This window comes from Zalophus californianus, chromosome 1, assembly GCF_009762305.2.
Source record: "Zalophus californianus isolate mZalCal1 chromosome 1, mZalCal1.pri.v2, whole genome shotgun sequence".
NCBI lineage: Eukaryota > Metazoa > Chordata > Mammalia > Carnivora > Otariidae > Zalophus > Zalophus californianus.
The window spans coordinates 170375345-170401626 of NC_045595.1; the positions used below are offsets into that span (position 1 = coordinate 170375345).

The following is a 26282-nucleotide window of genomic DNA, read 5'->3' on the forward strand; positions in this document are numbered from 1 at the left end:
GCAAACTACATATGTGTGCCTAGTTCCAGTTCCTCCCTTAAAAAAAAAAAAAAAAAGGATTATCGGGGATATTTTGCAGGGTGGTGGTAAAAATTAGAAAGCATGATATAATGCTCATATGCCAAAGGTCTGCACAAAACAATATTCTACCCATTAGAGCTATAAAACTTTAGGTTAAAAAAGAATATATGCGGTAACTGTTGATATGCAATCAAAAATTGAAATTAAGTTGATGGCATAGTTTTAAATTATAACAAGTAAATACAAGCTGAAATGAGCAACACTTATTAAATAATCCACCCTCTGATAATCTTGGCTCCCAGAGGAAAAGGAGATAAATTCAGATAAAATCTAGCACTGTTCTGCCAGCTCTGTTCTGCAAATTCTATCTCCATTTTCACACCTCCGTCTACTACCCTCACTTATGTTTCCACTTAATAGCACCCCTATTCTCTTGAGCAAGAGGGAAAATTCTGTCATTTTCCTTTTTAATGGAAGCCTGACATCTGCAGACTACCTGTACCATCCCACTGGACCACTGGCCAAATCCTAAAATGTAGCTTAAACATTTGTGAAGAAAGTCTACCTCTGTAAAAGTAAGTATACCTGCTAAGAAGTCTATCTTTAGCAATTTCATGCCTACGGGGCTAATTTGATGCCAGAATATCCTACAAACTAAATGACCTTTTGTAGTCAGAAAACGTATTATCTAAACAAGCTGTTTGCTTCCCTCCAGTATAATTCTGAGTAAGACGAAGAGAGCTCCTTCTGAAATCCAATATTCAAGTGAAACAGAAAGGATCCTCGTGTTAAAAAGGCACATGGGAGGTACAGGAAACAGCCCATGGAGGGGGCTGTGAGCTGATTAACAGAAGCTATGAATTAATTCTTCAGTACCAACAACTTAGAAAAGAGGAATGTGGATTACAGTGTCTTGACCCAGAACTAGCATTGCTCATCATAAGGCTCTGTGCAGACTTTTGAGGCAACCAGTTACGCAGCTTCTGAATTAATTTTGTAGTTTATTTGAAGTTTCATAGAAATAACTACTAGAGGTTTTAGTTATACACAAATACCAAGGAATTTTCTTGAATGAAGACATTTTAAATTGGGGTGCACATTTTGAACCCCATTAGCTCAAACTCAAAGTCAAACAAAAGCAAGGAAATAAACTCACTTGTCAAACTCGTCAAAGAGATCACAACTCTGCAGTTTTGAAAGAGCAAGTCGAAAATATTCCGCTAGAAAACAAATGGAATATTATAAATAAAAGGAATCATGGCTTCTTAGGTACATAGTAAGCCATCTGCCCCCTTCCCTCCCCCAAACCCATTTCAAACTGGTACAGCTCCATGGATTTATTCCGTGGTGAAAATTAATGATACAACTGCAACTAGCCAGCACCACTCAATAGGCACACTAAAAAATGCTCCAAGGGCACTTTACAAAAACTCAAGAAAAAAAAAAAAGATGCTTAATCTGAAAACAATCATAAAAAAGTAACCCCTAAAATATCAACATCAGATGACATTAGTAGAGAATATAGCCCTTCAAACTGACATTAGTCTAAAAACCAATTTTCAGTAAATTTAGATGTATTATCAAATTCTTTGCAATATGTTTTTAAAACATATACACACACATTTATACAATCCACAAGCACAAAACAGGATCAGTTGAATATGCAAAATCTAACTCAGAAAACTGTAAGCTTATCACCTCCTGGGCTTTCAGGGTCTCTCCCAAAACTACAACGTAAAGCTACATAAAGCCAATTCATGTGTCAATAAGCAAAGAGAAGACTATTCTGTCATTAGTAGATAGAGTGATTCCCTCTCAATTTGGCAACAGTGAAATACCTGCTGGTTAAAAGGCTGATCAAGGAGCTAGGTCTTAAAGTGATGAAATAAAATAAAACTCAGAGGTAAACAGGCGAAAAGGGGAGCTGGGGAGGATGTTAATCCAACCCACATCCTGCTAATTCTACATTGGACTAAACTAAGGCATCAGAACACATGAATAATACCATGGCTAAATCAAAGTAAAAAAGCAGTTTCTCAATAAAAACAACAAATCTACCATTTTATTCTTAAATTCTACACTGCCTCAAAAAGGAGTAGGGATTTCTATATTGAAATTTAATTTCCTTCATCCCGTCTCCAAATCACTTCCTTTAGGAATCATGACACAAAAACATTAAAAGGCCCTAAAATTATATAAACATGTGGTTCACATCAAACACCATTCACATTAATAGGGTTAGGTAAAGAATAATATTACTGACCTGATGTTCTTATCCCATAGGGCAAATCAAACTTATCGCTACCATACAAGGAAGCAATCTTTTTAAAATCAGCTGCACACAGAAAAGGGTGAAACTGATGAAACCTGTGGGAAAAGGAAAAAGAGTGATTTCCCCAAATGCCTACCATATCTGCAGCCTTCTAAAATCACAGCTGAAATTAACTGCTGTGATATACTGACTATACGAAAACGTGTAATTGTTTTTCTAATTCTTTAAAAATCACATGAAACAGTATTTAAGTATTATATAGAATGGAATATGCAATGCAACTACACAACCAGAACGTAAATACTTTCCAGGTTGTGGAACCAAAATTACGTCACAGCTTCAGGGGCTAACGAGGGGGGATCAAAATTTAAAAACAAACCAACACGGGGCGCCTGGGTGGCTCAGTTGGTTAAGTGACTGCCTTCGTCTCAGGTCATGATCCTGGAGTCCTGGGATCGAGTCCCGCATTGGGCTCCCTGCTCAGCGGGGAGTCTGCTTCTCCCTCTGACCCCCCCCCCATGTGCGCTCTCTCTCTCTCTCTCTCTCTCTCTCTCTCTTTCTTGCTCTCTCAAATAAATAAAATCTTAAAAAAAAAAAAACACCAAGTGATAACACGTTAGCCATATGCAGGAAGAGACAAAGGAGGTAGTAAGGGAAAATAAAAGCATGGATGCTAAGCCACTCCCAAATTTAAAAGTACCATATGTACCAAGTTGTGTCGGCTGTGAAAATAAAAATATAACAAAAACTCGACGCGCCGAGGATTAAACTCTTTTCTGATATCATTAAGACTTTCTCAAGAACAAGAACTGTGGGCACTGTCTTCCTATCATCTGCTCTGTCCTACCCCGCTAACCCCACTCGGGTACCCTCACAGACAAGAGAGCCAGTTTGAGAAGGGTGGCATGTGCTTCCATTCCCCACCCCTCCTCACTTTTAGCACCCAGCACGGAGTAAGCAGGCTACATATGGTTAATAAACGATTGAATGAATTTCAACTCCATGGTACTTTTTTACGGAACCAGTATGATGTAGAAAAGAAGGTTTTTTTAATTAAAAAGAAGGAACAAGTCAAACTAGTCCATACTTCATCCCCCACACTTGGCCCCACTTTTCCAGTCCTAGCAGAGCTGCCCTTAGTCTAAAAACTGCAGGTGCAGATCACAGTGCCCTGGGGCTTCAGGGGCTGCATGACAAAGAGGAAATAAACAGCTGTGGGATAGGGGTGACAGAGCTTCAGTTTCCTTCTGGCTTTGCCACTCAGGAGCCACTAACCTCAGACAAGTGCCATGAGCTTAACGTCTTCAGAGCGGAGTTAGAACTCACACCATATTCAGGCTAAGGAAACAGGTGAGGATGAGCCCTTCCTGCTTGACACAGGATCTGTGCCCCAGACTTGGTTGTGACAGTGATAGCAGCCTCGAGGTTCCAGCCTTACTTATACATGTTGGGTTCCAAGGTAAAACGTATTTATCCCCAGTATAGACTGGTTCCAAAGTAAAGTGTATTTCTTACTATAGGTCACGGTCAAAAAAGTTTAAAACCACTAGTTTTGCAGTGGTCCTAACTGGACACACCCCTATGGAAAGACTACAAGTAGCCATGCATACCTGTGATCATATGCAGAAATGTTTTATGTACCTGCAGTTTCCTAGAGAGTTGATTTTAAAGGAATCTGTAGCCCCAAGAGGTTAAGAACCAGTAAATGAAAAGGTACAGTAACATAATTAAAAGAAAACAGACATTTTTGATTCCGAATGGGTAAAATATTGAAAAGCCTGTACCTGTTTTACACAATTAAAATGACCAGACTGTCATTTATTTCTATTTCTCTAGAAGTACTTTGACCAGCAATCTGTCCAAGTTGAGGTGACAGAGGAAAAGAATACTTGTGGTTATTCTACAAGTCCTGACAACCGTGTAGAGATCATTATTTACATTCCAAGTATTTCACTGAAAGTCCCTCAAAGTGAGGAAAAAGGTCTCATCATAAAGTTTAACCTAGAGGCAAGGGACAAACAGCCACAAAATAATAAGGGTGAAAAATAACATGGAAACAAGGGCGGGTAGTAAAACCCTGAAAAATAGTTCACTTTTTTATAATCAAACACAACTCGGCCTCTCTAATCTCACCTTTGTAAAAAGAATACTGGTCTGATGGAGTTCTTCAATGCCTTTGCTGAAAATATATGCAGAACTCTGACTAAAAGCACAAAAAGAGACAGGATATTCAAGCTCTTCCTTAAATACAGAGTGTCTACTTTCTACTGCTAAGATTCATACGGGGAAGAAAAAACTAGACAGGTGTGAGATATGATTACAAACACATTTTGAACATTTTGTACGTCACAATTTCTTTTAGATTTTTACCTCAGGAGAGAGGCAAAAGCTGGCTTTGATAAACAAGGCTGGATCTTATTTCTCCGCTTCATTTCCACAGGTGGTACCCTAGGAGACAAAAATAGAGTCAGCCAGAAACCAGAACCAGGCAGCCCGCCCAAAGGAAAACAAATGCCCTGGGAATCGGCTCAGTGCCACCACCCAGAGGCTTCCCAGGCATGGAATTAACAGCTCTCACAGAAGCCCTTGAGGGAGGACAGGACCCTGCACGGATTTGAGGATGCATGGATACACGGCAAGAGAGTGAGAAAGGCTGAGGCGACAAGCAGCCCGGAAGTAATTCAACAAGCGGTGAACAAAGAGCCTTCAAGAAGGGCTAGGATTACCACACTGTGGAGGCCCCAAGCAGGCTGACTTTTTAGAAGTCCCCCCCGCCCCGGCCCACCCAGAGCCTGAGAAACCCCACACACGCCCGTGCACATGGCTGTCTCTGTCCTCCATGCCACATCTGGGGACACCTACCACAGAAACACAGACCTGCAGATGCAGCCTTGTGATCTGCCCTCCACAAATCACACTTTTCAGAGTCCTATGGAACTCTCCTCTATTCTTGGCACAGGTTAGGCCCTTCTGGGTCTCCTGAATGGAGTGCTTGTCTCCACAATTTAAAAGGGTATTGTGAAACAAGACAAAGCACGACAACAAGAATAAGCGAAGGGGACAGGGTGACAGGATCCAGATTTAACCAGCTTCGTAACTGCTTAACAGAAGAACATGTTAATGATCAATGACATGAGGAACTCATCTTAAAAAACTAATCAATTTTCTTCTGTAATCACAGGACTCAAACTAAAAGTATTGGTCTCAATTTTCAATGTTTTTGTTAAAAAATCCCCATAGTTGGAACTGCTAGGTTTCTAAGCGACAAAGCTAGTGAAGTCCTTATCAGAGAAACACCTTCTGTGAGTACCACAAATGGCAAGAATCCCTTGATTTATATGTAAGGAAGGTACATAAATGTGGTGGACTAGCATATTAGACCATAAAAACCAAATTATATTCAGAGGACAAAATGAAGTGTAAGATACATTTCTTGGTTTCTAAGGTTATTCAAACAGAAAACCTTTTAGGATATTGAGAAGACAAACTTTGAGTGGCTTTATAAAGTTACCTGTCTTAAATAATTCTTAAGGAATTAAGTTCACAGCACAAAACCCACCCGAGGTAATTTCCCACGGTACTCTACATGACTGGAGTGATGTGTTAGCTTAGGAGTGTTGTAAACATTCGTCAAAGCCTGATGACAAAAGACTGTGTAGAATTCAGATTCTTTACATTGTCTTCCTTATTTCTCTTGTGACACACAAGAGGATTTGTAGGGAAGTAGCAATCTAGTAAACTCCTTGCTTTCTCTTCTGTTCTTGTCTTCCGTTACTAAGTGTGGTACAGAGATAGGACGCAGCAAAGGCAGGAGAGATCCCCATGGTATAACCCTCGTGTAGTGTGTAATCAAACTTCTAAGTCCTCTAGCTCATTATTTAAGTCCAAAGCCTAGAAACTTAGGTCCAAACCTACCCACCTGGCATTGGGTTTTCCCAGTGACCATTTGCCTAACTTCCTTCCATGAAGAGTATTACAATAATTTTTCAATCAACCAGTAGTGAAATAAATTCGGAAGCATCAATTTTTTTTATCTAGTAGGATAAAAACAAAACAAAACAAAACCCAGAGACGTGATCTAGGATCTCCTATTGAAAAACTGGCAAACAGTACTGATAGTTTAAGACAGGAAATTATCATGTGATTTATTTTGATATCATATACCACCATCTACTCAGGATTTAAGGGTCATCAAAACTTTATTCCTAGCCAAAGGACTGGTAACAGGGAAAAGGTTAAAAAGCTTATAAGTTTTCTCTGCAATAAAACTACCTGTGTCTCTTCAAAGTTTTATATGTGACATTTTAAGTCAACATGGTTTCATAATACACATCTATTATCATTCACCAAATATTTTTAAACAAAGAGAGTCTATATTTTAATCAGCAATCTCTTTATCCAAGCATTTTAGGTTCAACAGTCAAGTACAACTGAGTCCAAGAATGACTCCATCAATTCAAAGAAATGAAATATTATATGATTGTCCCAAAGACAATCAACGTCACCGCTTCACTGAAAAATCAATAAAAAGAAGGTGCTATTCTATCAGTTTTAAACTATTAGAGTACAACATAGAAGCTATCAGAATGGTAAAACCCCAATTTATAATGGAAAGCTAGAAGAGGCTCAAAATGTTAAAGAGGTGGTTTTTTGTTTGTTTTATAGGTCTCTCTAGGATCATTTGTGTGTCTCTGTGAAAGACTAGTTTGGGAATTATTTTTAAAGAGCAAAAACGATAGGGCGCCTGGGTGGCTCAGTCAGTTAAGCATCTGACTCTTGGTTTCAACTCAGGTCATGAGCTCAAGGTTGTGAGATCGAGCCACAGTGCTGAGCGTCAGGCTCAGTGCTGAGCGCAGAGTCTGAGTCAGTGCTGAGTGCTGAGCGCAGAGTGTGCTTGAGGTTCTCTCCCTCTGTCCCTCCTCCCATCCTGCTCTTTCTCGAATAAATAAATTCCTTAAAAAAATAATAAAGAGCAAAAATGAAACTTACCAATAGACATTTGTTCCCCATAATATACAATGCAGCACATAATAGAGAAAGACAGCACTCAGGAATATGGCCACAAGGTACCCTCTCATGGCTGGCCCACCTGCAACACAGGAATGAAGTCCAAAGAAAAGGCAATATTATCTGTTCACACAAAGACTCAAATACAAGATTAGTGAACAAACGTATAGAGAGGGAAAAAGAAGTAAAATGATGTAGGCCTATTATTTTTGGAAATATCCACTAAATTTGCAGGAAAAGAGTATTTTTTTTCTATCTCTCCTCAGCCTCTTTAGTCAAAATAACATGGTAGGTAGACCAATAAACAGTAGTACCATTGTTTCAAAGCTGGTGGCTTCCATACTACTTTTTCATGTTAGAGAAGAAAAAAAAAACTCATTCAGAACAAAATGTTACACATCTATTCCATATCCAAAACTTTTTTTCAGAAACATTAAAAAATATCTATTTTCACTCTCTCCATAGAAAGCGAATATATGCCTTAAGATGTAAATAAACATTGCCTTTATTCAGTGCTCAAAGTGATTTTTAAATGCTCTACATCATAATTTTTACAAGTCCTTTATGTAACTTTTAAAAACTGGGAACGGGTGCCTGGGTGGCTCATTCGGTTAAGTGTCTGACTCTCAATTTTGGCCCAGGTCATGATCTCAGGGTCTTGAGATGGAGTTGGGCTCTGCACTGGGTGTGTACCCTCTCATGGCTGGCCCACCTGAAACACAGGAACGTGCTTCCCTCTGCTTCTCCCCTTCTCCCCCTCTCCAAAAAAAAAAACCAAAAACCAAAAAATCACCTTATAAAAACTGAGGAAAAAAGCTACTAAAAAATATTTCCCACATCTCCGATTTTTTATACCTTTAGGTGTACCCATTTGATTTTTCAGTTTCATAGCACAGGTAAATTTAGCTAATTTCTTACTTATTTTTGCACTACATAGACAGTTTGGTCCATTATACATTGCAGATAGATAAAAACCTGGACACAATCCTCTTTAGAATATAAATTTAAAAATCCTTTATAGCATATATATTTTTTAAAAACCTAACCATATTTAGTTCTCACTTTTGCTTCCTAGAAATGAGTAAGTTCTCACTTCCACATGCAATTCAATGCAAAAGACAAATTTAATATATTATATGGTTCTTACAAGAGATTTCAGTGCTTGTGATTTGAAACAAGTAAGCTATCTCTTTGCCTCTCATCAAGTTTCTGATTCATCTAGACAGTTGCACATACCGCTCCTCCCACTCCTGTTCATATCTATTAACCTCAATCGGGGCAACGCAGTGTAGACGCTGTGAGTCTGAGGAGATACATTTCCAAATAATATCATGCTGTCTCCCTTTTAACAGTAAAATAAGGCCAAATGGAACTCTTAAAATAAGGCACTCCTTTGCCTTCATAAGTAGAATATAATAAATATAATTTAAGCTTTCCTTGATAATGTGGAGTCATAACTGTGCTGGGCTCCTCTGGAACCAAGAAGGGTGTGGGACTGTTTGCTAAGCAAAAGTCCTTATGCAGTGGAGATTGCTGGTTTCCCTTCCCTTGCTCTCAGCTGCTCCTTCTCACTGCTATGCAGGTAGCCACCAGGCTCACATGCCGTTGTAAGTCAGAAATGCTTATGTAAGGAGAAAGCAAATAGAGGAGGTAAATGAACTAAACTGACACATCTACCTTAGTATACATAATCCCTGTGAAAAGTCAACACTGCTTGGCAACCAGAAGACAGGAATCATGGCCCAACTCCACATAATTCCTGGCTTGGGGGGGGGGGGGGCGGTGGTGCCTTAGATAAATCCGTTTACCTCTTCCAACTCGAGTATCCTCACATGTTTACAAGTGAGAGCACACAACCTACCTCTTTGAACTGTTAGGTAGATGATCCCAAATGACGGGTGTCTCGGACAACCTAGGACACAAAATATGTGAATAAGTTTGTGTATTTTACTGTTGTTGGTTTTCTGAAACTAAAGTCAGCTGTGCTCTTTTTCTAAGTTGTAATATGCATGGGTTTTGAGAAAGCCAAAGCGAGCCTTGGTCTACCTTGACTCAGCCTGCACTGCAGTCTTACCGGCCTAACAGAAAGCGGTAGTTGCACGCGGTTTTGGCAGAAAGCCCACATCCTCTGATGGCAAAGGGAGTAAAGCATATAAAGAATGTCTAGATCTGCTGCTTCTATCCCCTCAGGCCTGTGCATCTCTTTCCACTTTGTTTCGTCTTCCTCATCCATTTGTAATGTATGCTATCTTGATGTATTGTGGGTTATTTTTAAAATTGCCTTAAATTCTTCATGGTAAAAAGCAGGAAATGCATGATTATAGGTAGGTTAAAAAAAAAAAAGGTATGGCTCTATGTTTCTTAAGGAACACTTGGTAAAATCCAAGTGATGGAGAGAATTAAAGGTTTGGGATTATCAGTAAAAATCTAAGACAGTGAGGTGTTTGGGATGTTAGATGCATCACCGAAATGGCTAATTAAAGAATGAAAGAGAATTTAGCTAGCCCAGAGCCTGGCCCTTATACTTGTTCAACAAATGTTAGCTTTCCTTCCTCCCCTGGTACTGGATGCACTGAGAAAGGTCAAGGAACTGGGGTCCAGCTGGGTGCTAAAAGGCAACTTGTCATACAGGGGAGATGTGACCACATTAAGTGCTGACCAAAGGCTGTGAGCAATGTTTCAAGATGACAAGATGCAGGTCTATCAGTGTTCACAGAGGGACTGATGTGGACTTGGCTTGTCTCATCCCTTTGACTGATGTGACCTCAGCAAAATGCTTACCCCCCTCCTCATGCAGGTATTATCCAAACATGGATAGAGCATATATATATAAAAGACTCCAAAGAACACAGTGGGATTATTTATATATCCTGTGACTCCCTTGAAAATACACCGTAATTAACTCCCTTTTGTTGTACATGCTGATGGTCGCAGACATCAGGGATGTTTGGCAACCCTGAGACTTCTGGAATCCACCAGCTAGACTTGAACTGAAACGGTTTTAGAAATTACTTTAGGCTGTCCTGGAAGGTATTTTACCATGGGCCAATGTAGTCACAAAACAATCTGCCCAAATGCTCAAATATTTAAGACTCCACCTAGAATAACATCATTTATGCAAACATCCAGCATGAATGCCACGTACCAGTATCAGCAATCTTTTAAAAACCTATTTACATGTAAGATAAAACAGTATATGGAGGCTTAGAGAAAGAACTCAGTATTTATAATTCGATTTGCTCATCTGTCCCCCAAAAATGCATTCTTCGGGAAATTTATATATTATTTTACAAAGCACAGAAGTATAAGTAAGCGAGGTTCTGTTTTTCATTCGCTAATGCGTGTTTTAGCTGAAAACGCAGAAGTATGAGAGAACATTCTTTTTTCCTTTAAAAATTAAAATGAACCTACTCTTGAAGAGCCATTGCATATACCAGCTGAGAAAAATTTAGGAAGCTTAGCCACTCTCTTGTATTTCATGAGCAATTCAAAGCATATTCAAGTTGCAAAGCAGACTGGGCCAGCCAGGATATCCTTGTAATAAACATGTATAGTTCCTCTGCTTGCTCGTAGGAAAAAAAACTTCCACTAATAAACAAATTCTCTAATTGTAATTCTATAAATGGAATGACCATTTTGCTTTGAACAAGTATTTCAAAAGAAAACCGGAATTTAAGATAGAATGCCTGCTTTAAGGGAAAGAAAAAAAAAAAAAAGCAAGCCCTCAGTAGAGCTTTGGTTACCAAAACAAATAAGTTTGAAGATCTTGATATGAAACATGACATACCCAGCTTCTTGGCTGCAGTTGTTCCGAAGACCAGGGTCCTAATAACATTCTTTACAAAATTTAAGTCATAAAGTAATTTATCTTGGGTGTGGGCAGAGGCCATCACGCAAGAACAGGAATCATTGGCAGAGATCAACTATTTCTTCTCAAATTATAATATATCAATCTATGAATAATCTGTATATGTCCAAGTCCACTCAGTCATGAGCAACGGTTTTCCTTTCTCTTTAATAATAAAAGTGTGTCTTATTTGCGAACCATGAAAGACTATGGACTCTGAGAAACAAACTAAGGGTTCTAGAGGGGAGAGGGGTGGGGGGATGGGTTAGCCTGGTGATGGGTATTAAAGAGGGCACGTACTGCATGGAGCACTGGGTGTTATACACAAACAATGAATCATGGAACACTACATCAAAAACTAATGATGTAATGTATGGTGATTAACATAATAAAATTTTTTTAAAAATGCAAAAAAAAAAAGTGTCTCTTATTTGTGTGGAGCTTTAAAGTTCATAGAATGCTCTTACATCCCTCACTTCACTTAAGGCTCAAAACAAGCCTGATAAATGGCAGGTAGGTATGATCTTCCTGATGAATGAAGAAACTGAAAGTCTCTGAGATTGAGTTGCCCTAGGTCACACAGTTTGAGAGACAGAAATAGACTGAAGGTCCAACCATTTTTCTTCCTCACAGTTCTATTCCTGGTGTCATCCTGTCTCTCAAGACAAAAGGCATGAGGGGAACCCAAAAGAGAGTTCTAATCTATAACTTCCTGACAACACTTGTTTGGCAGCTAGAGTTCCTAAAGGGTAAATTCAGATATCTGTGAAAGAGAAATGTCTCTAGGGCAGCGTGCCCCCAACTGATGTGACAGGTCCAAGGGGTCAGCACCAGATGGGGGCTTGGTAACATGCACATTCCTGAGCTCCTACGGGATCGGAATCTCTGGAGCTCAGAAATGTGCACTGAAACAAGCACCCACCAAAATAATTCTTACGCATTCTGAAGTTTGAGAATCATTGCCACCGTATACTCAAGAGAACCACGGAGGGAAAAAAAATAACGGGTTTAGTGAAATCAAGAGACCATCACAGATGTTATAATAATTATCCTGACTAGACTATGAGCTCCCTAAGTGCAAGACAGTAGGTTTTGTCTATCATTTTATTTCCAGTATTTCTAATACCTGTCACACAGAAGATGTTAAGTAGATAGCTGTTGAATGTATTTACACATCCCATATTTAGATGCTTTGTATTTTTTTTTTAACCAGAAATGCCTAGCACATAGCAAATGCCCAGTGGATAATGACTGATCAGATTCATTAAGATAAGAGTGTTCGGCATGTGCTCATCACAGGCCACGGCAGGTGATAAATGCTTTTGGTGATTTATCTCCTGTAATCCTCACAACCACCCCGTGAAGGGAGTAGTAAACTTACAACTCCCATTTTATGGATAAGGAAACTGAAGCTCTCACAGGAGCAGTAACTGTCCTGAGCTGATAAGTAACAGATCCAGAAATCCAGCCCTTTTCTATCAGACCGGAGCCCACATGTTGTACGCGTCTCTCCTGATGTGAGCTTTCATAAATGAGTGCAGGCCCATCTTTTTGATACCAGACTAAACACTACCAAACATTTCACTCAGTTGTCTATCCTACCAGCTCCTTAAGCAGTATAAATTCTAGGGATTGAGGAAATCAAGAGGAAGGTTATAGTCACAGACTGGGCTGAAGCAAAACCCTATTACTCCCAACCTTGTTCTTCCCAACCCATTCTGCTGGATTTCAGGAAACCCATTATTTTTTTTGTCCTCCATGGTTCTGTTGAGTGTCCTAGAGTAGTGATTCTCAAACTTGAGTACACAGGAGAAGCAAACAGGAGGGTGCTTGTTTCAATGCACATTCCTGAGCCTCAGGGCAAGCTTGGTGGCATTACTTATAAGGACAAACCAACCAAGCCTATGGAATGACACTTGAAAATGGCCAGATTTTTATCTTTGGACTCTCTTCATGCCTTCTCAAACCAAAAGGAGTTCGTTTTACCAACATCCAGCTAGAACAAAGCATGTTCAACAACAATTCCGCAATAATTGTTCTAGTCACCAAGCACAAAAGCCCTGTGGGTATCTGAGTATCCTACAACACTAAGGAAGAAACCCTCTTCGTGTTCACTCTTCCAGGCGCTGAGCACACAGACCAGCCTGCCTGGCCTGTGACATTTCCACTACACCTGGCTGCAGACCCTCTCATCCGTCCGTAGGCTCAGTCCCACCCAGGCTCTGGGACTGATCCAGGCGCAAGGAAAGGGAGCCTGAGGAGCCCTGGAGTAACAGCTCAACAGTTTGGTCAGGTTCTGGCTGATTCCACGCTGACCTTGGCCATCTCCTTCACAGGGCCTGAATTCTGTTGCCAGCTCACTGGATGACATCCTTGTTTCCCAAAGTCTGCGGTCTTTTCTCTCTCAGCCACCCCAGCAGCTCTGCAACCAAACTTCCAATTTTTTAGTCACTTGGATCCCCATGTCCCCATGTACTCTGTTCTCTATGCCCCCTGTTGCCTCAGTGACTGAGGGTGACTGCTATTCCACTCCTTGGTCTCACCTTGCATGCCACGCACTGCTGCTCAGCAGTCTTACCCAACAAGCTGCATCTCTGTGCGTATTAGAAAAGAACAGCCCCTCTGGCTCCCCCGGCCATGTGGGCACAGATCGAGGCATGGCCAGGATTTCAGCCACAACTCTTCCCTTAGGCAGGTGCTCCTGTTCCTGGCTCACGTCCACAGCCTTACCAGGTGGCCCAACCTGCAGCCTGTGCTCATTCAGCCCTCAGAGAGTTCCTTCTCCACACGTCTCCACCAGTCCTCAGCTCACACTGACACACCCAAGATGGTGTGAACTCGGCCAGCCCATCATACATCCTGCCTGCCTTCCTCTTTGCATTTATTGCTCAGTTTATGACTGTTCTGTCATCACATGCCCATGTGAGCATTAGCTCCAGTTCTAGCTACGTAGTAATGTCTAGATTTTTTGGTCCAGCCCCATAGGTCCCCTAAGCCTCCTAGACCTAGCCATCTCCCTATAGCCCAAGCCTCAACCGAGACACGTAGGATCCTGCAGTGATCTGTGTAAAGGGCTCAGTCTTCTTTAACTCATTTACCACCTCTTTTTAAAATATCATCCTTATTACTAATTGGATGATCCTAATGTGTCTGGTAGCCTCATTAACATACAAAGGACCTACACCCTCTGGTGCTGATGATCACGTAAATAACAGCACAGTTTATTAAATTACTCACTAAATGCCCAACAGTACACTAAGCCCTTTTCACACAAGATGACAAAAACAAGTATATTATCATCCCCATGCTGGAGATGCTTAATTACCAGAGCAGTGGCTCTGGTGGCTAGTGGCTAGAGCAGTGGCTAGAACTCAAACTCAGATCTGAGTTTAATTGTACATTATGGAAAACTTTTAAATTGTACATATGGGAAACTATAATCATCTTTTAACTATTACATCATGAACTTTATATTTACTTAAAACCTTTTTTTAAAGTAAAACAAGGGAATGATACACATTAAATATATGCATTTATTAAAATGCACTTTAGAAACATTAAAATATGAAAAAAATGTTTACTTTATAATTTAAAAAAATAAATCTTAAGGACTCAGTACTCTGATGAGATTTCTGCTAGAAGGACCTGAAAATTCTCAATAGGCCATAATTAAAGAATAAAGAGTAGCACATACAAAATTAATACGCCCTATTATACCTGAAAAAGTGAAGTTTAAACATGAAATGTTAGTTACTGGTATCTGATACAAATTAAGGGGAAAAAAAACCTGACATTACTGGGAAAATAGAAAATTTGATTTAGGCACCATCCCCCTCCCCCAAATAACTGCCTAGTTTCAACAAATTGGACCAACTGTTTACATTCTGGCTGATTTCTAAATACATAGGTTTTTCTTTCTGCATGGCAGGAGGAGAACATGTATAATGAACTCTCTCCTCCTCCCCCAATTCCTCGGCTAATACAATGATAGACAGCTAGCTCTACACATACACACACACACTCTTCTTTCAGTCTTTCAAGAAAAGCCAGTGCTTTTGCCAGATTTCATCCTTAGCATATGCAGACAGATCTTTTTACCTAATTAAAGCTGAGCTTTCACTGCCAAAGCAGATGACTGAATCCTCTCCTGCAAACTGGGTGTGCTTACTGCAAAGATGATAAAAAGGACAGAAATGACTTTTCAGCAGAATTTTGTTTTTTAATAGCACAGTGGGACACACTAAAATCATTCAGCTAATAGCATACTATACTGGATGCTAAAAATAAATGAACCGAAGTTCCTGTTTTCCAAGATCTCTCTCTTCAGACTCAGCTACATTGAAAAACACAAAGAAGCTTTTAAGGGAACTTCTTACGTTCCTACTGTTTATTCATATTTTCTCCCAGAGACCCATTTCTTCTCCCAGAGTGGAAATTTTCTCTATTTCCTTATATTGATACCCCACTGGTAAGATAACCTCTAAGGAATATTAGATGTTAACATGTTAATGATTGTGGCTGATTTTTTAAATTAACTTTATTGAGATAAAATTTTTATATAATAAAATGCACTTTTAGGTGTACAATTTGATGAGTTTTGACAAACGTATACAGTCATGTAACAACTACTAAAATCATACTAAACATTTCCATCAGCACCCCCTCCAAGTTCCCATGTTCCCCTTTATGGCCAACTCCCTTTTCCCCACTTCCTGGCCCCTGATCTGCTCATCACTATACTTTTGCTTTTTCTAAAGGTTCATTTAAATAGAAGCATATGATAAGTATCTTATATCTAGCTTATTTCAATTGGTAAAAATACTTTTGAAAAAACTGTCCGTGTTGTTGCTTATATCAGGAATTCACTTTTTTTTTTTTATAGTTAAGTAGTATTCTATTGTATGGCTAGACCACAACTATTTATCAATTTACCAGCTAATAGACATTTGAGTCTTTTCAGTTTTTGTTGTTGTTGTTACTGTTAGCAACACTACATTAAACATTCAAGTACAAGTCTTTTTATAAGCATATGTTCTCATGGGTCATATAGTAAATGTATGTTTATGGAAAAGCTTTATATTGTATTCTGGTGCCTATTCCTGAACAGATTTGCTTCAGTTCCTCAGTTAAAAGGAAAAAAAAAAAAAAACCCTCCACCCACAACAATTCAAGTTACTGATGCCACTGAATACAAATCACTGACAGAAGAATTGATACATCTGTTAATATCAAGCGCTCATCGTGCCTGTGTACTCCCGGAGATGAGAAACAGAGCTCGCAGTCTGAGGAGGGAACTGTGACACTGTTTCTAAATAAGTAGGACTATCTGTTGGGAGACATAGAGTTAAATATTTTAGACTCCTGCTGTTCAAAGTGGGGTCCATGGACCAGCAGTATTGGCATCACCTGGGAACTTGGTAGACCTGCAGCTTCACACCCTTGATCCACTGCATCAGATTGGCACTTTAACAAGACCCCCAGGGGATGTGTGTTTGAGAAGTACTGATGGAGATGGTCAGGGAAAGAGAAATTACATCCCAGAGGGTCGGGCCTCGGTTTTGAGAGGAACCGGAAGCTCACCCTAAGTTCCTCGCTATCTCTTTTAAAAGTCTTTTGGACTTGACCTTTTCGATTTTCCAATCAACAGAATTTTCTCTGAAGAAACCAGTCAGATTCTCTCTGAAATAAGTGACTTTAAGACAAACTTCCCTCACATTCTAGGGAATATTTGTGGTTGCCTTGTAAATTCCCTAAACATTTTCGTTCCTATGTCATTTTCAGTCTTATCCTTCCACTTGCTACCACTATCACCACGATACTCCTGGTATTTTGAGAGGAAATTCTCCTCTCATTATATCTACAGGACACACGTTTCATTCTGCATTGCCTAAAACGGTCAAGGGTATCACCAGCCAAACCTTTACAACAGCATTCCCAACTGCTGTTGTTCACAGCTTGAACCCCGGAATTACAGACCTTCAGAGCTGGGAAGAGTTCACGGCATGTTGACAGAGAAAGGGCTTATGTCACCATATTATAGAAGAGACAGCCAGGATTTAGAAAAATTTAAAAACTTGCCAAAGGGGATGTCCCTCACAAGTAGCAGAGTCCATGGCATAAAAGGACATTTTTATGTAGACTTCCCTCCAGCACAATTCCAGTCTCATAGTGGAGGCACAGTAATAACCCACTAGTCTTGGCTTTGTTCTAGTCCTCTCCAACCTCCACGGTTTTCAATTCCCGAACCACCTCCTCCGGGTGGCACTTCACTGACCTGGGTCTCGCTCCTCTAACTTCTCTGCCTACGCTTCCAGGTCTCTTCCTCCTGGGCACACGTAAATGTGGGCCTTCTCCAGCTCTTATCTTAATTAATGCCGGTTCCTAGACCCACATGCCCATTTCTTCTCAGCTTCTAGCAATGATCTCTAACCTCTCTTTAAGCCAGCCCACGTGCTGCACCTGGCGCCAAATACTCGAAGCCCAGCTCTCATTCTGTCACTCAGTTCACAGGGAAACCGTCAGTGGCTCCCCACTGGCTGCCAAATAGACATAAAATTGCTTAGCCTGGCATGTAGGACTTCTGTAATTTGGTCCTTCCATCTTCTCTTCCTCCCCATGCAATTTATTCTTTGCAGGTAGCAGCGTAACTCGGTATTAAGGTTGCCTGCATGGCAAGCAGACCCTGGGGGTTTGAGTCTCAGCTCTACAAACCTGACCAGTTCTAGGACCCTGGGAAGTTGCTTAACCTCTTTATAACTCAGTGTCCTAGGCTGTAAGATGGAATAATACCACACAAAAGAGCTGTTGTAAGTAGTAACTATAAAGCACTTAGGTAAAAGTCTGGCACGCAGTTAAGGGCTCTCCTAATCTTGTTCTCATTCTTCTTTTAAAACTAATAAAATATTAACTGCCCATATACCAAGCCCTTACTAAAAAATGAACTTTGTTAACATCCTGGCAAAAACCCTAAGGAACTAAAGACATTGTACTAATAATAGCCTCAGAAAATTAAGCTCCCATTACTATGCTAGCTATTTCTGCACATTCATTTTAACATTTCAAAGTATCCATGATAGGAAGACTTATTCATCTGCTTCTGAATAAGAAATGAAAGGTTTGATTGATCAAAGTAATAGTAATCTGTCAGCAAAACTCATGTTAGAATTAGACCCTATTTCTGGCTATAGAAGCAACATCTTTTTATGCTTTTCAAATACAACTGCTCTGGAGTTTTAGTAAAAAAACAGACAACCCAGACTTGTAATGAGCATATCAGATTTATGTCTTGAAGCAAGAAACAAAATCAAGAACTCTGCAAATAATTTGAGTGGACAAATGGTTTCATCTTACACCGTTATACTGTTGAGAAGGATTCAAATATTGCGTTCTAGATTCAGAAAGAAATAGCAGGGTCAATCAGCAATGTCTAACAAGGTCAGGATGAGGGACTGAGTGTCTCAGTCCTAGAGAACAGGAGCAGAAAATGAAACACTGCAACAGATGGCAATAAAAATAGTTTCAATGTTCTGAACACTTACATAAAGAACTGTTCTAAATATTCTACACATGTAATTCTTTTAATCCTCAAAACCACGCCTTAAGAAAGGTACTATTGTCAGCGCTATCACATAGATGATGACACTAAAGCATAGAGAACGTATAACGTCCTCGAGAATCCCCAGGTGGTAAGTGGCAGAGCCGGAATTAGAGAGCAGGCACACACCAGAATCCATGCTCTTCACCATTATGCTATAGAGACTCCAAATAGTTCCATCTGATGCCAGGAGATGTAAAGACTGGCAGGAAAGACCGTTCTACAAATCACCAAGATGACGACAGCTCAGACTCCATTAAATTAGGATATGTCTGGCAGTAAGAAACCTGCAGATCCAGCCCTACGTCCAGCCCAAGTTTGTGGTGTTCAAGAATTTTGCAAGCCCGGTGGCTCAGGACCCTGGGGAAGGGCTTTGAAACCACTCATGAATAATCTCGGTGTGAACAATGAAGAGCTCAAAAGATTCCCAAGGACCAAATCCCAAAACCATTGTAAATGTCCAAATCTGCCAGTACCACTAAAGAAAGCATTATGTTCTCAGTCAATGGGCGTCCTTCACAAAAATGATTTTCAAACAAAACAGTCATGTAACAAATTTGCTAGGAGAATAACTGCTTTCTGATGAGCCTTCACAAATCAGAAGGACTGTAGAGACACACGGGTAAAACGTGGAGCTAATTCCTGAGGGACATTTGAGCTCCAGAGCTTTCTCAGAATAAGTTTATGAAGCGGGCTTTTAAATTTGTACATGGGTTCCAGGAATGGTAAGGAGAATATGACTAAAAATCATAGTAAGGTACTTTAGTAAAATTATTATTAATTGTAGCATTTAAGGATGGAGAGGGAACTCGAGTTCATTCTATTGAGAAAACAAGGCCCAGGGAGGGCAAACATCTTGCCCAGGGTTACACAGCTTATTAACAGCAGTTTCTACAATAGCTGTGATGCATGTAACGATCTAGTTTTAACTTCAGTGTTTTCTCACTCTTTTTTTTTTTTTTTAAACTTTTTTTTTTAAGATTTTATTTATTTATTTGAGAGAGAGAGAATGAGAGATAGAGAGCACGAGAGGGAAGAGGGTCAGAGGGAGAAGCAGGCTTCCCGCTGAGCAGGGAGCCCGATGTGGGACTCGATCCCAGGACTCCAGGATCATGACCTGAGCCGAAAGCAGTCGCTTAACCAACTGAGCCACCCAGGCGCCCCAGTGTTTTCTCACTCTTTTACTTCCATACTGGCTTAGAGTAGTCCCAAAGAAGATCTATTCACGCTGAGAATAAAAAAAATATTTAAGGGGCATTCAGCTGGCTTGGTCAGAAGAGCATGCAACTCCTGATCTTGGGGTCATGAGTTCTAGCCCCAGATTGGGTGTAGCGATTACTTAAATAAATAAACTTTAAAATAATAATAAAAGTATTTATAAATTCCATAGCTCAACTTTGGGATGTGCTGATGAGTCACTGGTTACATTAAAAGTCTCATGGGCCCTCTGGCCACATGTTGAACTCGTAAGAGATAAATTAATGGGCATTTTAGGGGCATCTGGGTGGCTCAGTCCTCAAGCGTCTGTCTTCGGCTCAGGTCATGATTCCAGGGTCCTGGGATCGAGCCCCATATCGGGCTCCCTGCTGGGCGGGAAGCCTGCTTCTCCCTCTCCCACTTCCCCTGCTTGTGTTCCTGCTAGCTCTCTCTCTCTCTCTCTGTCAAATAAATAAATAAAATCTTTAAAAAAATAAAACTAAATAGGCATTTTAAAGTCATTTGGAAGAGGTGGCAACATTGTATAAGAACATTTCAAGTGTTCAAACTCACATCTAAGAAGTCTGAGGCAGTAGTAGTGTTGCCTTGACTTACCTGCACTTTTAGGAATCTGTTTCCCAAAGGCACTCTGCTCCTGAAGGTGAAGGATGTGGTAAGGGTCCCAGAGGCCCGGGAGCCTGTCTGCTAAATTGTCAGAGCCTGTCCACTAGAAATAAGCCAAGACAAAGGGTTGGGCTGCTTCTTCACTTACAAGTGCTGCAAGAAAACACAAAGATAGCAGGCTCATTAAGAATGGGCTTCACCGCCCAAGAAAAGCTTTAAGCCATTAAAAAATGTTTAATGACTACATAGTCTTAGTACACTCACTTCTGACCCCTCCCAAAATGCTTGACAGGGTGATGAAATTACCAAAAACAAAACGAAAATCCAAGAACAAAACCAGCAGCGTATATTACGTTACTAGAGCTCATGACTGGCGATCCACCGGATCCAGCTCAGGCTCCTTGGGGAAAAAAAAAAAAAAAAAAATCCAGCTCAATTAATCCAAAACAACCTGGTCATGAAAGAACCATCTGTCTTATTTTTCAGCTTCTCTCAACACACATACACACAGCGTTATTGTTAAATGCAGAGGTGAGAAAGGAAACTGTTGCTCTGAAAACCCTCCGAGGAAGGGAAAGGAGACAGGAGACTGAGGAGGTCAAGAAGAATGCAAATATCTAGGAGAAAGTGAGGGGAAAGGAAGCATGGAGAAATTACAAGAACAACTAGTTTAAGAACGTGCTGTGGGCTACTTTCTCAAAATAAATAAATTAAATAAATAAATAAATAAAATTTAAAAAAATCCCAAACTGCTCTTGCTACAGCTTTTCTTACACAAGACTAACCCTGCTACAAAAACAAACAAAACAAAAACTGCACACTCTGCACTTGTGCTAGTAGAAAATGTTATTTAAGAAAAAATTCTTGGGAAACAAATATCAAAAAACCAAACCAACAAAAATATGGCAAATACTTTAAGAAGTCACTATGAACTCTGATGTCCTACAATAATGAAATACTTGTGCTTAACTATTATGAAAATCATTTAATAACATGAAAAAATATTTAGAATCTACCAAGAAGGAAAAATTTTAAAAACTGAGAACACGAAAATTATTTCTACGTATAAGATGGATGTGTATGTGACACATTACCAAAATACACTAGAAAAAAATGAAATCTACTAAGGTGCTAAGTTGTGGATTACAGGGAATTTTTTTCTTTGAAATTGAAAATTTATAGAGACACCAAAAAAATGCTTATTTCCACTTTTGAAATGCCAAGTACTTGATGCATTTAGAAATTACAAGAAAGGCAAAGTGGTGCTCTCTAGTAGCTATTATTATAATGGAAGTCTCCACTGTGAAGCAGAATTTTGAGCCTAAGGACATTATGGGTAATTAAACATTTGTGCCTTAGAATCATTCTCCCTAAATGCAAAGAAAGTGCACCTCCTGGGTTTCTATCATCTTCTGCCCACTAGTACTTATTACCAGCTGAAAGTATAGGAGGATTCACAATTTTGAAGTTGGAAGGGTCCTTTAAAATTATCTAATCTGAATACTTGGTAAAGAAACCCCAAACAGTATCATATCATATCAGGAACAGCTGAGGGGATGGGAACTTAAACACCTGGAGAAACTTAAATCAAGACAGGAAACAAGATCGCCCATTCTCATGTTTGAACGACTGTCATGAAGAAGCGGCATTAGCCTGGTTCTGAAGGCTTAGTGGGCTGAGGGGAAAAGGAGGGAGGTTAAGCCAAAACCAGTAAACACAATATTCAAGGAGTTAGGTTTGAGTCAGTAAGAGAGAACTTGCTATTATTTGGGTTGCCTAAAGATATTACAGGTTGCATTGTTGGATGAGTCACTTGTTACTAAAGACACTCTGTTCTAAAAACCACTTGGGAGGCTTTGGACAGTAGTGCTTAACAAACTTAAATGTCCATTGGCATTACCTGAGCCTCTTGTTCAACTGTAGATTCTGATTCGGTAGGTCTGGGGTGGGGCCTGAGAATCTGCATTTCTAGCAAGCTGCCAGGTAATGCCAAGGCTGTGAGTCAAGAGTGTCAAGGACGTAACACGACTATAAGCCTTAGAATGTGATTTAAAACAGTGTTTCGCCAAAGTGCATACAGTCTTCCAACCATATGACTTCAAAAGTTCTCTCCCACCTGGATTTGGGGGCAGAGGACTAATAAATTGGGTAAGTGGTAATTGGCAGGATTTTGTGAGTCCACACATTCAAAATTCAAAGAAAGTTTGTATCTTGGTATCTTGCAGTACCTGCCCCCATCATACTTTTGAACAACAACTAATTTTGCACAATTCTAAAGAAGAAATGTTTTACTTCCATTAAAAAAAGGATGCTCATACTCCAAGCTTGGCAAATATTTAAAAACAAATAACTATATTGTCAATATGCACTCGGCATTAAAAAATGCAGTTACTTATGATTTCACTAACAACAGTTAACAGAGATGTAGAATGAAAGAAAATATGGCTATAAATTTTTCCCAGTGATCTGTGGCATAAAATCGTGTGTCTCCAAAGGTGGGGAGGGGGTAAGTCTCCCAAGGCTATAATTTGTGGTCTTTTTCAATGGAGGGCTTTGCATTATTTACCTAGCCCTGAAATTTCACCTTCCTACCAGCCATTAGAGTCATAAAAATTCCTTCAATGTTTTAAAAGTCCCTGTTTCTAGCTCTGCTCCCCTATCTAAAAAACCTGGACTTGAATCAGTTCAAAATCCTATGTGATGTCTTTCCTGGAGATATGTGCCAATATCTGAACACTTATCTTCACACTTTAAGGAATATCTTCCTTAAATTTAAAAGCCTTCTTATGTTTCTCTCCCAGAGTAAAGAAGCCAGCAACTAAGAGGGAACCAGTTTCCTGCCTTTCTTCTGACTCTAAAAGTCAGAGTTTGCTGTTTCAGTTTGCTTAAGTTATAAGTAGCATTCCATCCGATTGACAAAAGCCCTTTTTCTTAAACTGCATATTGTCAGTTAATTCTGAATGAACCTAGCTTATTCTGCTCCTTGGGAAGTATCACCTATTAATTCCTCTTTTGCTATTTTTAAAAGAAAAATGCGAGTTAACATGAGGGTAAGCCATCAGATGAACCTACATAAAATCTTAAGGTTAAAGTATTGGAAATTTTTCTACTTTCCACAGCACATGAAGATATGTGATGATACTTTTATTACTATCCATCAGATGATTCTCTAAAGCCAAATTACAAATACGATGCAAATCTTAATTTGGGGTACTTTATAATATTATTACAAGTAAACCAATACATGTGATAAGTATTTTTTTATGAAATCATATAATCCTAGATTTACTTTCTAATACTAGCAGGTTAATTCTTTTGGCAAAGTGAGTCAAATTTATTTCCTGATAAAATTAACTCGGAAAGTTTCCACCATCTACAATAACTGTTGATTTAATCAATAAATAATTTCTCAACGCCTACTCTATACCAGACATTGTTCTAGGCACTAAAGATAGTGAAGGAAAAAAAACAGATTACCAACCAGGAGAGAGGCAGATATTAGCAAGCAGTTCGCAAGTAATTACTTATTTTTTTAAATTATTTTTTTATTATGTTCAGTTAGCCACTGTGTAGTCCTTGATGCAGTGTGCAACGATTCATTAGTGAAGCATAACACCCAGTGCTCATCACAGCACATGCCCTCCTCGGTACCTATCACCCTGTTACCCCCTCCCCCCACCCCACAAGTAATTATTTAAATGACAACTGAGGTATGGCTAGATACTGACCCAGGTCCGGAAGGACAGGGAGCCTCTCTGAAGAATCTGGGAGAATTCTCAGAGAACTCCACTGAAGTGTAACCGGATGAGAGAGGGTGAAATGAAAAACATTCTGGGCAGAGGAAAGAGCATTTGCAAAGATTCTGAGGTGAGAATGGAAACTATACACAGAACTGAGGCGGCCGATAGGAGTAAAGCTGGAAACAGTAATAGCTCATCTCGGCAGCATGCCTACTGTACCCATGAACTCACAGTCCTCCCCAGCACTGGACCCAGGCAATGTTACTCGAATTCTATAGCTAAGGACACAGAGGCTTAGAGAGGTCAACTTGTCCAAGGTCTCAAAGCTGGAAGGTGGCAAGCCAGGGTTTGGTCTAGGCAGTCTGCTGCCTGGGTCCTTATTCTGGACTGTAAGCTGCAAGAACTTCCCAGGAGCAGGTGAACGTGGAGCTTTCCTCACGTTCAAGATTCATTCTGTCAACTTTCATTTTCCACAGAATGGCATCATGAAATAGAGATGCATTAGAATAGCTTCAGTCTTATTCCCAGAGTCTTGATAAATATACGGTTCTGGTTGGAACCTATATCGTTAGGAAATATTACACGGAATTTTTTTTTTGAAGATTTTATTTATTTATTTGACAGAGAGAGAGACACAGCGAGAGAGGGAACACAAGCAGGGGGAGTGGGAGAGGGAGAAGCCGGCTTCTCACCGGGCAGGGAGCCCGATGCGGGGCACGATCCCAGGACCCCGGGACCACGACCTGAGCCAAAGGCAGAAGCTTAATGCCTGAGCCACCCAGGTGCCCCCGGAATTTTTTTATTACAAAAATGTTAATAGAAGTCCATATGTTAATATAACAAATGCCTGTGAGCCCATTAACCAAGATAACCATATCTTCTCAGGGATTTTTTTTTTTTATAATACACATTTATGTTCCCCTCCCTATCCCTGTTCCTCCTCTCCAAGGGACAACCACTATCATGAATTTGATAGAGAGCCAGTCCACTTTTTATTCACAGGCATACGTATGCATGCACACACATTCATAAACATTATATGGTATATGATATCATGCTAAGTAATGTTTAACATTTACATAACAAATATATAATATTCTGAAATTTGTGTTTTTCACTCTACACTTTAGGTTTTGAGTTCCATCCATATTGCTGCAATGCAGAAAGGTCTGGCTCATTCTTTTCAAGTTCTGTAGAATAGTCTATTGACCAAATAGATCACAAAGTTACCCATTCCCTACTAGCAGACATTTAGGTTGCTTTCAGAGGATTGCTTATCTAAATGCCATTTTGGAGCCAAATCTCTCTTTTTTTTTTTTCCAGATAAAATACTTTACTGAGACAGTGAATCTTACAAATGCTAGAAATACTTTAAAATTGAAATTTCTGGGGTGCCTGGGTGGATCAATTGGTTAAGCGTCTACCCTCGACTCAGGTCATAATCTCAGGGTCCTGGGATGGAACCCTGCATTGGGCTTCCTGCTCAGCAGGGAGCCTGCTTCTCTCTCTCTCTCTGCCTCTCCCCACTGCTCCTTCTCTCTCTCTCTAACAAATAAATAAAACCTTAAAAAAGTACAATAAAATTGAAATTTCCATTTTAAATAGGGTTTTCCTCTAAAGAAATAAATCTTTGATAATTCAAATCATAGAGAAATACCTAAATAATTAAAATACTATGACTCTTTGAAAGGGGGAAGTTAACAGTATTTTAAATGAGAAAGTAAATTTCTAGTTAAGTTGAATCTATACTAATCCTGTTGAAAACAAAACATACCGAAGAGGAAGTAGGTACAGAAAATAGCCTGTATCTTACAACCACTTTCTCTTTCTGGGCACACCACACTCCACACTTGGCAGAAAAATCAGAGCATTTGAGCAAGCAGATAAACAAAACAAACATTTCTCTGGAATGCTTTGTTCTGTGCTTTGGTCAGAAGATAATCCAAGACACAACCACACAGAAAGATAACCAAATTTTTC

General features: G+C 39.7%; 1 protein-coding gene across 10 annotated transcripts in view; it reads right to left on the reverse strand.

Moving 5' to 3' along the window:
• The window catches only part of ST3GAL6 (ST3 beta-galactoside alpha-2,3-sialyltransferase 6), a 60656-nt gene that overhangs the window by 21735 nt on the left and 12639 nt on the right, over positions 1-26282 (reverse strand). For 2 of the 10 annotated variants that reach the window (XM_027581813.2, XM_027581812.2), the window contains exons 2-8: positions 20827-20962; positions 20554-20715; positions 9162-9212; positions 7283-7382; positions 4664-4741; positions 2285-2388; positions 1178-1241 (exon numbers count right to left, since the gene is read on the reverse strand). In XM_027581813.2, coding sequence (XP_027437614.1) covers positions 1178-1241; positions 2285-2388; positions 4664-4741; positions 7283-7371 — 335 coding nt within the window. In that variant the 5' untranslated portion in view covers positions 7372-7382; positions 9162-9212; positions 20554-20715; positions 20827-20962. Of the gene's footprint in view, positions 1-1177; positions 1242-2284; positions 2389-4663; positions 5391-6212; positions 6328-7282; positions 7383-9161; positions 9213-20553; positions 20716-20826; positions 20963-26282 lie in introns of all 10 variants that reach the window. The other 8 variants (XM_027581817.2, XM_027581814.2, XM_027581821.2 and 5 more) reach the window with 7 other exon arrangements.